This window comes from Macaca thibetana, chromosome 6 (genome assembly GCF_024542745.1).
Source record: "Macaca thibetana thibetana isolate TM-01 chromosome 6, ASM2454274v1, whole genome shotgun sequence".
Classification (NCBI taxonomy): domain Eukaryota; kingdom Metazoa; phylum Chordata; class Mammalia; order Primates; family Cercopithecidae; genus Macaca; species Macaca thibetana.
The window spans coordinates 1,972,081-1,989,535 of record NC_065583.1 but is presented as its reverse complement, the minus strand read 5'-3'; the positions used below and the strand labels follow the sequence as shown (position 1 = coordinate 1,989,535).

The window sequence follows — 17,455 nt, the reverse complement described above, 5'->3', positions numbered from 1 at the left end:
AATTTGGAACATTTTCAAAGGCAAAGCAAAATTTGCTAAAATACTTACTGATCTCTCTGGCAGCCTTTGTTATATCTTGCTAGAGGCCAATTATATGGGTTGAATTTGAAGGCTAGCTATGAAATTTTTATGACAGTTGAAAGCAGACCAGGATAAATGATTCTAGGTAAAAAGGCATGTTGCTGAAAATTTAAATTTTTAGTTCATTTATATATTTAACACAGGTCACCTACAAAGCTCCAGTTCCAACAGGGGAAGTATATTTTGCTGATTCTTTTGACAGAGGAACTCTGTCAGGGTAAGTGTTTTCCAGAGAAATATATCTTAGAGGCAAACATTATGTAAATAAGATGGGATAGTGGATTCCTTTTTGGATAGCATCTTATATAGTGAAATGTCTAACTTTATTTTATTTTATTTATTTATTTTTTGAGATGGAATTTCGCTCTTTTGCCCGGGCTGGGGTGCAATGGCGTGATCTCAGCTCACCACAACCTCCACCTCCTGGGTTCAAGTGATTCTCCTGCCTCAGCCTCCGAGGTAGCTGGGAGTATAGGCATGTGCCACCATGCTAGCTAATTTTTGTGTTTTTTTTTTTTTTTTTTTTTTTTTTTTTTTTTTTTAGTAGAGATGGGGTTTTAACATGTTGGCCAGGCTGGTCTTGAACTCCTGATCGCAGGTGATCCACCTGCCTCAGCCTCCCAAATTGTTGGGATTACAGGCGGGAGCCACCGCACCTGGCTTGAAATTTCTAACTTTAATATCTTCAGTGTTAACATCCATGTAGGAAAATAGTCCTTTGGAATTTGTGGTTTTTACTTCCACTCCTTTTCCTCCCCCACTCTACCCTATATTTTGTTCTTTGATTGAGGAAAAAAAAATCTTCTCTTGATCTTGAAACATCAGTGGAATTATCTCTTAGGTTTGGTACTTTTTCATATAGGTTTGTGAGTTGAAGATAATATATTATCATTAGTTGTGTGACAGATTTAAAGGTTGGAAGTAGAGTGGTTAAATAGGCTAAGAGCAGAATAAGTCTTATTTTTATGAGTATTTACATAATTTTCCCTCGCAAGACAACTGTCATTTTTAAGACTGATTTTGGGATTTGTGTTACTTACAGGTGGATTTTATCCAAAGCCAAGAAAGATGATACCGATGATGAAATTGCCAAATATGATGGTGAGAATTCCATTTGGTTTAGATATAATAGCAGATAGAGGTTTGACATGTTGTCTCCATGGCATTTCCTAAGACTAGTTTAAAAGGAAATCGTAAGCTTTAAGATTTTTCCGGCCGGGCGCAGTGGCTCACGTCTGTAATCCCAGCACTTTGGGAAGCCAAGGCAGGTGGATCACGAGATCAGGAGATCGAGACCATCCTGGCTGACACAGTGAAACCCCGTCTCTACTAAAAATACAAAAAATAAGCCGGGTGTGGTGGCGTGTGCCTGTAGTGCTAGCTGCTGGGGAGGCTGAGGCAGGAGAATGGTGTGAACCTGGGCGGCAGAGCTTGCAGTGAGCCAAGATCACACCACTGCACTCCAACCTGGGCGACAGAGAGACTCCATCTCAAAAAAAAAAAAAAAAGAGGCTGGGCATGGTGGTTCATGCCTGTAATCCCAGCACTTTGGGAGGCCGAGGCGGGCGGATCAGGAGGTCAGGAAATCGAGACCATCCTGGCTAACATGGTGAAACCCCGTCTTTACTAAAAATGCAAAAATATTAGCCAGGCGTGTTGGCGGGCGCCTGTAGTCCCACCAACTTGGGAGGCTGAGGCAGGAGAATGGTGTGAACCCAGGAGGCAGAGCTTGCAGTGAGCAGAGATCGAGCCATTGCACTCCAGCCTGGACAACAGAGCGAGATTCCGTCTCAAAAAAAAAAAAAAAAAAAAAAAAAGATTTTTCCATGAAAGTTTTGCCACCTTTGTGCGTTGCCTAATGTTTCTTTTCTTTTATTTTATTTAAGGTTCAGGGGTGCATGTGTAGCCTTATATTTAATAGGATTAGATCTGTTTAATCACCCGTGCTGCTGAATGTTGGAAATAAGTTATTTCAAGACAGTATAATATACTACAGTTTTATAAAACCATATCCTAATAATATTTGCCAAATAAAGTATGTTTATTTATTTATTTACTTTCTTGAGACGGAGTCTCACTCTTGCTGCCCAGGCTGCTGGAATAGAGTGGCGCGATCTTGGCTCACTGCAACCTCTGTTTCTTGGATTCAAGCGATTCTCCTGCCTCAGCCTACTGAGTAGCTGGGATTACAGGTGCCCATCACCAAGCCCGGCTAATTTTTGTGTTTTTATTAGCAATGGGGTTTCACCATGTTGGCCAGGCTGGTCTTGAAGTCCTGACCTCGAGTGATCCGCCTGCCCTCAGCCTCCCTAAGTGCTGGGATTACAGGTGTGAGCCACCATGGCTGCCCCAGTATAATATATTTATGCAAATAGGAGTTTTGTTTTGTTTTTTTTTTTTTGGTGTTTGTAGGACCTTCAGAGGTAGAGTTAAGGAATAGAACTTTTTTGTTTTGTCTTGTAGGAAAGTGGGAGGTAGATGAAATGAAGGAATCAAAGCTTCCAGGTGATAAAGGACTTGTATTGATGTCTCGGGCCAAGCATCATGCCATCTCCGCTAAACTGAACAAGCCCTTCCTATTTGACACCAAGCCTCTCATTGTTCAGTAAGTGAAATGCTTGTTGGATAAAAGCTTTCTACAAAGGGTAATCTTAGAAGACATTATACAACTTTTATTCTATGTTAAAAAATTATGAGATTATATAACTTGTGGTAGGGATTTTTGGGTGAATTTAAACACCTTGTAATAGTTTTTCTTGCCTCATAAATTACTTTGAAATAAACTGGTTACTCATTTTCCTGACTGTAAATAACTTGTAGATTTTGCAGAACAAACTTACTGGAAATCTGCATTAATGTTCAATTTAATTTTATTTATTTTTGTGGGATTTGATAGCTATTCAAAAACAATAGAAGATGGAATCCTTTGTAAAGGGAAACATTTGACCTGTGATAAAACATGACCAACATGAGGGAGAGAGGAAATACATTAAGAGAGTTTTGATCTTTCAAAATGCCATACGGTTTTCTGCCTTTCTCTCTGATATTAGGTACGAGGTTAATTTCCAAAATGGAATAGAATGTGGTGGTGCTTATGTGAAACTGCTTTCTAAAACACCAGAGCTCAACCTGGTATGTAATTCCCATTTCTGGAATGTAGCTGGACACCCACTATTACCTTGTAAGAATTTTGTAATTTGCGCCAGGTGCAGTGGCTCACACCTGTAATCCCAGCACTTTGGGAAGCCGAGGCAGGCGGGTCACGAGGTCAGGAGATTGAGACCATCCTGGCTAACATAGTGAAACCCCGTCTCTACTAAAAATACAAAAAATTAGCCAGGCGTGGTGGCGGCACCTGTAGTCCCAGCCACTCGGGAGGCTGAGGCAGGAGAATGCCGTGAACCCAGGAGGTGGAGCTTGCAGTGAGCCTAGATTGCACCACTGCACTCTAGCCTGGGCAACAGAGTGAGACTCCATCTCAAAAGAAAAGAATTTTGTAATACTTGTGAAAATAAAGGCTTCCTCCTGCTGTTTAACTCTTTGATAAGTTGGGAATATTGACTTTGACACTAACGTGCTTTTTATTAGAAGTGTAAATTACAAAGTTGTTACCAACTGTTTTTATCTGAATTTCTGGTTTTGCTTCTGTGTAAGTTTTAGTTTTAGCAAGCTTATTTCTTTGTTTTACGAGGAAGCAGTAACTGTCTAGATGCGTGCATTACTTTTCTTAGGCACTTAAATGTTATTTTAAATTTACTGATGATTGCTTGTTATTCCTTTTCACTAAACAAACTTGTAGTTAGCTTTTCCTGTAACTGTCATTAATGTATTTGGAATTTTATAAGAGGAATTACCATACACTTTTGAAATGTTGCTTTTGAACACTTTGACTACAGTGACTTCAAATACTCCTTTTTTGTTTCTGAAGGATCAGTTCCACGACAAGACCCCGTATACGATTATGTTTGGTCCAGATAAATGTGGAGAGGACTATAAACTGCACTTCATCTTCCGACACAAAAACCCCAAAACGGGTATTTATGAAGAAAAACATGCTAAGAGGCCAGATGCAGATCTGAAGACTTATTTTACTGATAAGAAAACACATCTTTACACACTAAGTAAGAAAAACCATTAGTTTGGGGGCTTAAGGTATTACATATTTATCATCCATTTACTTTAAAGATTGTATATCTGGCTGGGCACTGTGGCTCACACCTGTAATCCCAGCACTTCGGCAGGCTGAGACAGGCAGATCACCTGAGATCAGGAATTTGAGAACAGTCTGGCCAAACTGTTGAAACTCCATCTCTGCTAAAAATACAAATATTAGCCAGGCGTGGTGGCACACGCCTGTAACTCCAGCTACTTGGGAGGCTGAGGCAAGAGAATTGCTTGAACCTGGGAGGGAGCCAAGATCATTGTGCCACAGCACTCCAGCCTAGGCAACAGTGAGACACCATCTCAAAAAAAAAAAAGATTGTAAATCTTACCCCAGCCTCCAAATAAGAACAATCTCAGCCTGGTATGGTTGCTCATGCCTGTAATACTAGCACTTTGGGAGGCTGAGGCGGGCGGATCACTTGAGGTCAGGCATTCGAGACCAGCGTAGCCAACATGGTAAAACCCCGTTTCTACTAAAACTACCAAAATTAGCTGGGCGTGGTGTCAAGTATCTGTTGTAATCCTAGCTACTCAGGAGGCTGAGGCAGCAGAATTACATTAACCCAGGAGGCAGAGGTTGCAGTGAGTCGAGATCGTATCACTGCCCTCCAGCCTGGGAGGCAGAGGAAGATTCTGTCACCCTTCACTAAAGAAAATAATCTCTTTAATATCTTAGTTGGGAAATGACCTTAATTTGTCAGCATTAAAAGAAGCTTCTTGGCCAGGTATGGTGGCCCACACCTGTAATCCTAACACTTCGGGGGCTGAGTCGGATGGATTGCTTGAGTCCAGGAGTTTCAAACCAGCCTGGCAACATAGAGAGACCTTGTCTCTACAAAATATTAAGAAATTAAATGAGTACAGTAGCATGTGCCTGTAGTTTCAGCTACTCAGGAGGCTGAGGTAGGAGGATTGCTTGAGTCCAGGAAGTCAAGACCGTAGTGAGCCATAATCTTGCCACAGCACCGTAGCCTGGGTGAGAGATGCTGTCTCAAACAAAAAAACACACACAAAAAAACTTCTTTTCCGCAAGAATTGAGGTTCGAGATAATTTTAAGAATAGGTATTTTTGGCCGGGCACGGTGGCTCATGGCTATAATCCCAGCACTGTGGGCATCCAAGGTAGGCAGATCACCTGAGGTCAGGAGTTTGAGACCAGCCTGGCCGACATGGTGAAGCCCTTTCTCTATGAAAAATACAAAAATTAGCCGGGCGTGGTGGAGGGTGCCTATAATCCAGCTACTCAGGTGGCTGAGGCAGGAGAATGGCTTGAACCCTGGAAATGGAGGTTTCAGTGAGCCGAGATTGCGACAGCGCACTCCAGCCTGGGCGACAGTAAGACTCTGTCTCAAAAAAAAAAAAAATTGGTGTTTTTTGCTGGACATGGTGGCTCACGCCTGTAATCCCAGCACGTTGGGAGACGGAAGCGAGCAGAGTATTCAAGACCAGCCTGGCCAATATGGTGAAACCTTGTTTCTACTGAAAATACAAAAACTAGCCAGGTGGAGTGGAGGGTGCCTATAATCCCAGCTACTCGGGAGGCTGAGGCAGGAGAATCACTTGAACCCGGGAGGCAGAGGTGGTGGTGAGCCAAGGTCATGCCGTTGCACTCCAGCCTGGGCGACACAGTGAGACTCCGTCCCCCACCCACCCCCCAAAAACAAGGTATTTTTTTTTTGTATCCTATAAAGAGCTTTTCTGATCTACCTAATTTCTTCCTTTTTTGTTGGTGGTGGTGTTGAGAGATGTTGAATAATAGAATAAGTTATACATATAATTATACATAAATCCAATGAAAACAGGTTTTCAGAAGTAACTTATAGTTGAACTTCTTTGGATGCTCTAATACCTGGACAATTGACAATTGAGTTGAATCATTTTGATACAGGTTTATTTTGGTTTGGTTATTGAAGCTTTTCCTGCTAGTTTGAGATCATAAATAGGCATGCCTCTTTCTGAAGAATATAATAACCTTTTTTCCTTTCTTTTTTTTTTTTTTTTTTGAGATAGAGTTTCACTCTTGTTGCCCAGGCTGGAGTGCAATTGCGTGATCTCGGCTCACCACAACCTCTGCCTCTTGTGTTCAAGCGATTCTCTTGACTCAGTCTCCCAAGTGGCTGGGATTACAGGCATGTGCCACCACGCCTGGCTAATTATTTATTTTTTTTTAGTAGAGATGGGTTTTCTCCATGTTAGTCAGGCTGGTCTCAAACTCCTGACCTCAGGTGATCGCCCGCCTCAGCCTCCCAAAGTGCTGGGTTACAGGCATGAGCCACTGCACCCAGACTACCTTTTTAATTTTTTTGAGGCGGAGTGTTGCTCTGTCACCCAGGCTGGAGCGCGGTGGCGTGATCTTGGCCTACTGCAACCTCTGCCTCCCAGGTTCCAGTGATTCTCATGCCTCAGCCTCCTGAGTAGCTGGGATTACAAGCTTGTGCCACTATGCCCAGCTAATTTTTCTATTTTTAGTAGAGACCGGGTTTCACCATGTTGGCCAGGCTGGTCTTGGACTCCTGACCTCAAGTGATCTGCCCGCCTCAGCCCCCGAAAGTGCTGGGATTACAGGTGTGAGTGACTGTACCCAGCCTAGAATATAATAACCTTTTTTCTTTTTTTTTTTTTTGTGACAGAGTCTTGCTTTGTTGCCCAGGCTGTAGTGCAGTGACGCCATCTTGGCTCACTGCAGCCTCTGCCTCCTGGGTTCCAGCGATTCTCTCATCTCAGCCTCCCTGGTAGCTGCGATTACAGGCACACACCATCATGCCCAACTCATTTTTGTATTTTTAGTAGACAGGGTTTCAGGGTTTCACGTCGTTGGCCAGGCTGGTCTTGAACTCTTGATCTCAGTTGATCCGCCCACCTCGACCTCCCAAAGTGCTAGGATTACAGGTGTGAGCCACTGTGCCCGGCCTAACCTTTTTTTGTTATTTCCAAAAGTAATACATATTTAAGGTATAGAAATTGAGAAGCCATAAATAAGCAAGAAGAAAACACTTCAAGCAAGGGAGAGGGTTGAAGACAAGTTGGTTAATTGGTACAGAAATACAATGAGGTAGAAGGAATAAATTCTAATATTTGATAGTACATTAGGGAAATTATAGTTAGAACAATTTATGGTATATTTCAGAATAGCTGGAAGAGAATTGTAATGTTCCCAATACAAAGAAAAAGTAAATGGAGTCAGGTGCAGTGGTTCAAGCCTATAATCCCTGCGCTTTTGGGAGGCTGAGGTGGGAGGATCACTTGAGGCCAGGCGTTCTAGACTAGCCTGGGCAGCATAGTAAGACCCTGTTCCTACAAAAAAACAATTATTCAGGCTTGGTGGCATGTACCTGTAGTCCCAGATGTTTGGGAGGCTGTGGTGTGGAAGGATCCCTTGAGTTCAGGATTTCGAGATTGCAGTGAGCTGTGATTGGGCCACTGCACTCCAGCTTCAGTGACAGAGTGAGACTCTGTCTCTATAAAATAAAAAGAAAGAAAAGGTAAATGTTTAAGGTTACAGATATTTCAATTACTGTGATTTGGTTTTTTGTTTGTTTGTTTGTTTTTTGAGATGGGAGTCTTGCTCTGTTGCCCAGGCTGGAGTGCAGTGGCCTGATCTCAGCTCACTGCAACTTCCGCCTCCTGGGTTCAAGCGATTCTCCTGCCTCTGCCTCCCGAGTAGTTGGGACTACAGGCGTGCGCCACCATGCCTGGCTAATTTTTTTGTATGTTTAGTAGAGTTGAGGTTTCACCGTTTTGGTAAGCCTGGTCTCAGACTCCCAACCTCAAATGATCCGTCTGCCTCAGCCTCCCAGAGTGCTGGTATTATAGGCATGAGCCACCAGGCCCATCCAATTACTGTGATTTGGTCATTACACGTTATATGCACCTGCCAAAATATCACACGTACCCCAAAAATATGTACAAGTATGATATGTCAGTAAAAACATAACACAATGGGCTGGGTGCAGTGGCACATGCCTGTAATGCCAGCACTTTGGGAGGCCGAGGCGGGCGGATCATGAGGTCAGGAGATTGAGACCACCGTGAAACCCCATCTCTCCTAAAAATACAAAAAATTAGCTGGGTGCATTGGCGGGTGCCTGTAGTCCCAGCTACTCGGGAGGCTGAGGCAGAAGAATGGCGTGAACTCAGGAGGCGAAGCTTGTGAGCCGAGATCGCACCACTGCACTCCAGCCTGGGCGACAGAGCGAGACTCCGTCTCAAAAAAACAAAAAACATACACGAAGAGGTCACTTAAAATTATCTTAAACATCAACATTGTGATATATATTTGTCCATATGTGTATGTACATATATACAACTTTACGTGCTGTATCTAACTTTTTTTTTTTTTTTGAGACAGAGTCTCACTCTGTCTCCCAGGCTGGAGTGCAGTGGTATGATCTTCGCTCACTGCAAGCTCCGCCTCCCGGGTTCACGCCATTCTCCTGCCTCAGCCTCCCGAGTAGCTGGGATTACTGGTGCCCGCCACCGCGCCCAGCTAATTTTTTGTATTTTTAGTGGAGACGGGGTTTCACCATGTTAGCCAGGATGGTCTTGATCTCCTGACCTCATGATCTGTCCGCCTCAGCCTCCCAAAGTGCTGAGATAACAGGCATGAACCACCACGCCTGACCCTAATTTTTTTTTTTTTTGAGACAGAAACACTGCAATCTCCACCTCCCAGGTTCAAGCGATACTCGTGCCTTAGCCTCCCAAGTAGCTGGGTTTACAGGTGTGCACCAACGTGCCCACCTAGTTTTTGTATTTTCAGTGGAGACAGGGTTTCACTATGTTGGCCAGGCTGGTCTCGAACTCATGGCCTCAAGTGATCCACCTGCCTTAGCCTCCCAAAGTGCTGGGATTACAGGCATGAGCCACCACACCCAGCCCTGACTTTCTTAACAACAAAAGAGTGTGAAGTTCTTCCTCACAAAAATATTCGTTTTCATTATCACTGATACAGCAGCATAGGATTTCTTGTCAAGATGTGCTATAACTCAATCACCCACGTGTTAGATATCTAGGTGTGGAATCTGGCCTTTAATATACGTCACACTTAAGATGCTTTTATGGGGCCCATGTGGCTGGGCATGGTGGCTCACCCCTATAATCTTAACAGTTTGGGAGGCTGAGGTTAGGCGGATTGACCAGCCTGGGCAACATGGCAAAACTCCATCTCTACTTAAAATACAAAAAATTAGCTGGGCATGGTGGCATGGGGCCATCTGTAGTTCCAGCTACTCCGGAGGCTGAGGCAGGAGAATCACTTGAACCTGGGAGGCAGGAGTTGCAGTGAGCCAAGATCACACCACTGCACTCCAGCCTGGGAGACAGAGCGAGACTCTTTGTCTCAAAAAAAATAAAATTAAATTATAAAAAAAGCTTTTATGGATTTAAACTTGTTTTTTCATTCTCCATGGGAGTTAAAAAGGAGAACCATGAGTGGACATGCGTTTTAATAAATTAGAGGTTTGTGTAATTTCAGTGACGTGGTAATAATACCAGCTCTATTAGAAATAAAGAAATGGACCTTTTGTACTGGGAAGTAGTTATAAGTCCACTAATTTGTCTGCTCACTGTTATATATGTGTAAGCCCAATAATCGTGTTAGTTTATTAAGGTTTCTTGATTTATTATTATTTTTTTTAGTGTCTATAAGTAAAATCTTTAGTGTTAAAGATTTTAACTATCATTTGCTGTAATTCTTAGAAACCTGAGGAACTAAGCATTCATGTTTTCTGCATAAGGAAATGGGCACTAACTTGCCCAAGACCCCAAGAACCAGGCATTGTTCTTACTCCAAAGCCTCAGGTCATACTTCTGTTCTGCTGCTTCATGTTAGAAGTCATGATCTTTTGTATTATGGTAAAGGGAGCTTGGGAAATTAAGTACTTTTAATTCCATTTAATGTTTTTTTCAGTCTTGAATCCAGACAATAGTTTTGAAATACTAGTTGACCAATCTGTGGTGAATAGTGGAAATCTGCTCAATGACATGACTCCTCCTGTAAATCCTTCACGTGAAATTGAGGACCCAGAAGACCGGAAGCCCGAGGATTGGGATGAAAGACCAAAAATCCCAGATCCAGAAGCTGTCAAGCCAGATGACTGGTGAGTCTTGGGGACCTGTCTTCAAGTATAAGGAAGCATTTCACATATTCCGTGTGGCTGGAACAGCCAAATGTTGGTTGAGTGAGCTCTGATAATTTCAGTAATCCATGATGCAGTCCAATCTGTAGGGAAACTATTAGAGTAGCTGGAAAGGGGTGAGAGTCAAGGAGTTGGTGAATACGGGAAGGGGTGTTTCTGATTGAAGAATGTCATATGCAGAGGTAGAGGAGCAGCAATAAGCTTGACATGCAAGGGAGAAATTACTTGGCCTTTTATGTAGGGTGCACATTGAAGAGTGAGGAGAAATTAAGATAGCTGGGGCTGGATTCTTGTATATGGCTATCTTTGAGCTTCCAGCTTCTATACAGTGACTCCAGAAATGTCAGAAACTGAAGAAATTCTTACCCTTTGTAAAAGTATCTTCCTATGCCCAGCAATTAAATTCTAGATGATCTTTTTCCTCCTTGAAAGGTAAGATACATATAACTGAACTTTTATAATGTACTAGTATAAATGCCAAGTTTATTTGTATATTTGGTGCATATGAGATTTGGACTTAGCCTTGTTCAGTATTATATACCTTAACTAGCTTTATCACCTAAGAAGACCCCTGTACCCATTAAGCAGTCACTCCCTGTTTCCTCCCCGCAGCTCCCGGCAACCACTAACCTACTTTCTGCCTCTCTGCAGTTGTCCACTTTGTACATTTCATATAAATGGAATCATACAGTATGTGGCTTTCTCTGTCCAGTTGCTTTCATTTAGCACAGTGTTTTCCAGGTGTATCTGTGTTGAAGCATGTATCAGTACTGCATTCCTTTTTATGATTGAATAAATTCTACTGGTTTGATAATGCTACATTTTATTTATCCTGCCTTGGTGGACATTTAGGTTGTTTGCTCCTTTTTGTCTGTGATTATGAATGATGCTGCTATGAATGTTCATGTACTGGTTTTTATATAAATATGTTTTTTCTTTTCTTGCTTTTTTTTTTTTTTTTGAGATGGAGTCTCACTCTGTCGCCCAGGCTGGAGTGCAGTGGCCGGATCTCAGCTCACTGCAAGCTCCGCCTCCCGGGTTTACGCCATTCTCCTGCCTCAGCCTCCCAAGTAGCTGGGACTACAGGCGCCCGCCACCTCGCCCGACTACTTTTTTGTATTTTTTTTAGTAGAGACGGGGTTTCACCGTGTTAGCCAGGATGGTCTCGATCTCCTGACCTCGTGATCTGCCCGTCTCGGCCTCCCAAAGTGCTGGGATTACAGGCTTGAGCCACCGCGCCTGGCCCTTTTTTTTTTTTTTTTTTTTTGAGATGGAGTCTGGCTCTGTTGCCCAGGCTGGAGTACAGTGGCGTGATCATGGCTCACTGCAACCTCTGTCTCCCAAGTTCAAGTGATTCTCCCGCCTCAGCTTCCCAAATGGCTGGGATCACAAGTGCGTGCCACCACGCCCAGCTAATTTTTGTATTTTTAGTAGAGACGGGGTTTTACCATGTTGGCCAGGCTGGTCTCGAACTCCAGACCTCAGGTGATCCTCCCGCCTCAGCCTCCCAAAGTGCTGGGTTACAGGCGTGAGCCACCACGCCTGACCTCTTTTCTTTAGACATGGTCTCTTTGTGTTGCCCAGGTGGGAGTGCAGTGGTAAGGTCACGGCTCACTGCAACCTCCACCTCATCGGGTCAAGCGATCATCTCCCGCCTTAGCTTCCCAAGTAGCTGGGACTGTCGGTATGCACACCTGGCTAATTTTTGTGGGTTTTTTGTTTGTTTGTTGAGACAGAGTCTCGTTTTGTCGCCCAAACAGGCTGTAGTGGAGTGGCACGATCTCGGCTCACTGCAACCTCTGCCTCCCGGGTTCAAACGATTCTCGTGCCTCAGCCTCCCAAGTAGCTGGGACTAAAAGCGTGCACCACTGTGCTCATGCCTCAGCCTCCAAGTAACTGGGACGACAAGCGGGCACCACTACAAAAAATACTTGTATTTTTAGTAAAGATGGGATTTCACCATGTTGGCCAGACTGGTCTCAAAATTCTGATTTCAAGTGATCTACCAGCCTCAGCCTCCCAGAGGGCTGGGATTACAGGCATGTGCCACCGTGCCTGGCTATGTATGTTTTTTCTTTTTTGTTTTGAGATGGAGTTTCGCTCTTGTTGCCCAGGCTGGAGTGCAATGGTGCGATCTCAGCTCACCGCAACCTCTGCCTCCCAGTTTCCAGTGATTCTCCTGCCTCAGCCTCCTGAGTAGCTGGGATTACAGGCATGTGCCACCACACCTGGCTAGTTTTGTATTTTTAGTAGAGATGGGGTTTCTCCATGTTGGTCAGGCTGGTCTCAAACTCTGGACCTCAGGTGATCTGCCCACCTTGGCCTCCCAAAGTGCTGGGATTACAGGCATGAGCCACTGCACCTGACCTAATTTTTGTGTTTTTTAGTAGAGACAGGGTTTCATCATATTGTTCAGGCTGGTCTCGAACTCCTGTCCTCAGGTGATCCGCCCGCCTTGGCCTCCCAAAGTGCTGGGATTACGGGTGTGAGCCACCACACCTGGCCTTGTGTATTTTTTTACTAGAGACTGTGTTTCACCTTGTTGCCCAGGTTGGTGTGGCCTCAAGTGATCCTCCTGCCTTGGCCTCCCAAAGTGCTGAGATTACAGGCATGAGCTACTCTGCCTTGCTATAGATATATATTTTCATTTCTCTTGGGTAGATGTACCTAAAAGTGGAATTGCTGGGTCATGTGGTAACTATTTAACTTTTTGAGAAACTGCCAAACTGTTTTCCAAGTCAGCGGTACCATTTTACTTTCCCAACAGCAGTGTATGAGGGTTTCAGTTTCTCTACATTCTCTCCAACATTTGTTTTCATGAGTCTTTTTTATTATAGCCATCTTGGTACTAAGTGGTATCGTGGTTTTGATTTGCATTTCCCTGATGGCTAATGATGTTAAGCATCTTTTCATATGCTTATTATATGTTTGTATTGTATATTTATACATTCGTATGTCTTCTTTGGAGAAATGTCTATTAAAATCATTTGCCTATTTTTAAATTGGGTTGTCTTCATATTATTGAGTTGTAAAGAGTTATTTTACAGACCCTTAGCAGACATGATTTACAAGAATTTTCTAAGAAGAAGAATTTAAAATTTTGCGATTAAAACCAAAATATTTTTAGAATACTCTGTTCTGATCCACAAAGTGGTACTGTACTGTGACCAGCATTGGCATAATTTTTCTTTTATGTTTAAGGGATGAAGATGCCCCTGCTAAGGTTCCAGATGAAGAGGCCACAAAACCTGAAGGCTGGTTAGATGATGAGCCCGAGTATGTACCTGATCCAGACGCAGAGAAACCTGAGGATTGGTAAGAACTTCAGTTAACTTTTTTAATTACGTAGGTTGTTTTGTTTGTTTTTTTGAGATGGAGTCTCACTCTATCTCCCAGGCTGGAGTTCAGTGGCAGTTTCAGCTCATTGCAACCTTCATCTCCTGGGTTCAAGCGATTCTCCTGTATCAGCCTTGCGAGTAGCTGGGATTACAGGTGTGTGTCACCACACCTGGCAAATTTTTGTATTTTTTGTATTTTTAGTAGAGGCGGGCTTTAACCATGTTGGCCAGGCTGATCTTAAAAAGTCCTGACCTCAAGTGATCTGCCTGCCTTGGCCTCCCAAAGTGCTGGGATTACAGGCGTGAGCCACCACACCCAGCATAAGTTACCTGTTTTTATGGAAGTCAAACTTAATACTTAAATATAGCCAAGTTCCCCAATTTCAGGGTAGAATTTGACAATTTTAATTATATTTTCTTCTTTTTTAAAAAATATATTTTTCCTGAAAAAACTGTTATTACTGGAAAAACAGAAACAGGAGAAGCTGGTCTGATACTGTGAAAACATTTCAGCAGGATCTTGACAGCCCTGGGCCAGCCAGCTGTTCACAGTCCTGCATCACAGAACCTGTTTATAATTTGTTGTTTGTACCTCCATAGGGATGAAGACATGGATGGAGAATGGGAGGCTCCTCAGATTGCCAACCCTAAATGCGAGTCAGCCCCTGGATGTGGTGTCTGGCAGCGACCTATGATTGACAACCCCAATTATAAAGGCAAATGGAAGCCTCCTATGATCGACAATCCCAGTTACCAGGTTTGTGCCTCTTGATGGTTGAGTTGCTTTCATTGATCTGTTTGTATTCAGATAGAAGTTTTATCTAGAGTCAGGCTGCCAGGTTGGTCATTATGGTTGTTCATTATATTCAAGCTATTGAATTAAAAGCAGAAGGTAGACATCCTAAGTTGAAAGAGAGCTTATTGGGTGAGGTGTTGCAAAGATAAACCTAGAAACTGGAGTGAATAACTTTATGTAACTTTTTTTTTTTCTTTTTTTTTGAGACGGAATTTCGCTCTTCTACCCAGGCTGGAGGGCAGTGGCGTGATCTCGGCTCACTGTAACCTCTGCTTTCCAGTTTCAAGCAGTTCTCTTGCCTCAGACTCCCTAGTAGCTGAGATTCCAGGCGCCTGCCACCACGCCTAGCTAATTTTTGTATTTTTAGTAGAGACGGGGTTTCACCATGTTGGCCAGGCTGGTCTCAAACTCCTGACCTCGCGATCCCCCACCTCAGCCTCCTAAAATGCTGAGATTACAGGCATGAGCCACCGTACCCGGTCAACTTCCTTTTCTTTGAGACTGAGTCTCACTCTAGCGCCCAGGCTAGAGTGCAATGGTGCAATCTCGGCACACTGCCACCTCCACCTTGGGTTCAAGCGATTCTCCTGCCTCAGCCTCCTGAGTAGCTGGGAGCACAGGCGTGCACCACCTCACCTGGCTAATTTTTTGTATTTTCAGTCAAGACAGGGTTTCGCCATGCTGGCCAGGCTGGTCTTGAACTCCCGACCTCAGGTGATCCACCTGCCTCGGCCCTTCAAAGTCCTGGGATTACAGGCGGGAGCCACCGTGCCCAGCCAAGTATAACTTTCATAATTCCTCTGTAACTATATTTAAAAACAGAAGGAAAAGAAAAATGGAAAACAGTTGATTTGGGTACCCTGCTCTTGGGTGCCAGGGTTGCTTCAGCCATAAGATCCACAGCTGAGTCTGGACGGTCTGTGACGTGGTGGGTAGAGGACTGTGGTATGAGTCGGCATCTTGACTACAAGTCAGCTCACTGCTTGGCCTCAATGCTTGCAACTATAAAGAGATTGAGGCCCAAAGGGGAGATGGTAAGGATACAAGTAGTAAGGTTGTGAAGCTTTGGGCCTCATGCAGAAATGTACACCCTCAGACCTTTGTTCCTTTTATCTTTCTAGCCAAGTAAAATTATTTATAATCTCTACAAAGAGTGGCAATTAAAATTATTTATAATCATTAATTTCTACTTTGTCTATATACATATGCTAATATACGTACATAGATATACAGAAACGGGGAAGCTGCTCTGATACTGTGAAAACGTTGCAGCAGGATCTTTGCATAGTTATGTACATATACATATAGTAATACATGTTTTTCTGTTTGTAAATTTTTTTTTCCTCATAGTCTTTAAAGATGTTATGTGAATGTATTTTTTTTTTTTTTTTTTTTTTTGAGGCGGAGTCTCGCTCTGTCGCCCAGGCTGGAGTGCAGTGGCGCGATCTCGGCTCACTGCAAGCTCCGCCTCCCGGGTTCCCACCATTCTCCTGCCTCAGCCTCCCGAGTAGCTGGGACTACAGGCGCCGCCACCACGCCCGGCTAATTTTTTTGTATTTTTAGTGGAGACGGGGTTTCATTGTGTTAGCCAGGATGGTCTCGATCTCCTGACCTCGTGATCCACCCGTCTCGGCCTCCCAAAGTGCTGGGATTACAGGCTTGAGCCACCGCGCCCGGCCTGTGAATGTATTTTTAATTGTGTAGTCAAGCAATAAGATAAAATAAAAATTTTACTTTAAAAAAGTTGCCCTTTAGGCCGGGCGTAGTGGCTCAATGCCAGTAATCCCAGCACTTGAGAGTCCGAGGTGGGTGGATCACCTGAGGTCAGGAGTTCGACACCAGCCTGGCCAACACCATCTCTACTAAAAGCACAAACATTGGCTGGGTATGGTGGCACACACCTGTAGTCCCAGCTGCTCAGTCACGAGGCTGAGGCACAAGGATCACTTGAACACAGGAGGCAGAGGTTGCAGTGAAAAAGAAGTTGCCCTTTAGTTGTTCTCCTGTTGGTGGCCATTTAGGTGGATTGTCACTTTTGCTTTCAGAGTCACTGCTGCTGTAATAATCCTTGTACATATGTGGGTGTATGTTGTAAGTATTTCTCTAGGTAGTTATCTAGAAGTGAATAGCTGGTTGATGATCATGTATGTTTTATTTTAAATCACCACTGAAGAAGTATGTACTGACTTACACTCCCATTCTCATTAGCAGCTGATAAGAGTGGAGGCTGTTGAATGGGCCAGGAACTTGAGGGACTGGTTTGGACCAAGGTCATGGGTGATAGTAGAAATTGGAAGTAGTTGGAGTCCTGCAATCTTAGAGGCAGAGTGTGTAAAATAATCGGTAGCATTTATTATTTATTTTCCTGTTGCTTATTTCAAGTTTCATGAAGTTGGCATTTCTCTCCATTGTTCATGCAAAATTTCTCTTACAGTAGATTCACCACAAACTTTTGTTGATCATTATCTGAAATCATTTTCTAAAACATTTTTTTCTAGGGAATCTGGAAACCCAGGAAAATACCAAATCCAGATTTCTTTGAAGACCTGGAGCCTTTCAGAATGACTCCCTTTAGTGCTGTTGGTTTGGAGCTGTGGTCCATGACCTCTGACATTTTTTTTGACAACTTTATCATTTGTGCTGATCGAAGAGTAGTCGATGATTGGGCCAATGATGGATGGGGCCTGAAGAAAGCTGCTGATGGGGCTGCTGAGGTTCGTGTTTGCTGCTGGTGCATTTGTATGTTATTGTAAGGAGCTGTTATTTTGTGAAAGTCTGTGTTAAGGTTTATCTTTTTCTTCATTTGGCAATATTGGCATAAAAAGTACAACCATATATATGCCGGTAGAAGACACAACATTGGGTTTGGGGCATGATTTCATTAGTCTAATGTAGTGGCTTTAGAGTCTATTTGTGTTTTGTTCAGGGTTTTTTTTTTT

The 17,455-nt window shown here is 43.5% G+C and overlaps 1 protein-coding gene across 2 annotated transcripts in view; it reads left to right on the top strand.

Annotated features, from left to right (window-relative positions):
* CANX (calnexin) overlaps positions 1–17,455 on the top strand; it is a 32,306-nt gene that overhangs the window by 7,759 nt on the left and 7,092 nt on the right. For both annotated transcript variants that reach the window (XM_050794182.1, XM_050794183.1), the window contains 9 exons: positions 225–298; positions 1,124–1,182; positions 2,545–2,686; positions 3,132–3,213; positions 4,010–4,202; positions 10,154–10,343; positions 13,584–13,697; positions 14,321–14,477; positions 17,015–17,230. In XM_050794182.1, coding sequence (XP_050650139.1) covers positions 225–298; positions 1,124–1,182; positions 2,545–2,686; positions 3,132–3,213; positions 4,010–4,202; positions 10,154–10,343; positions 13,584–13,697; positions 14,321–14,477; positions 17,015–17,230 — 1,227 coding nt within the window. The remainder of the gene's footprint in view (positions 1–224; positions 299–1,123; positions 1,183–2,544; positions 2,687–3,131; positions 3,214–4,009; positions 4,203–10,153; positions 10,344–13,583; positions 13,698–14,320; positions 14,478–17,014; positions 17,231–17,455) is intronic.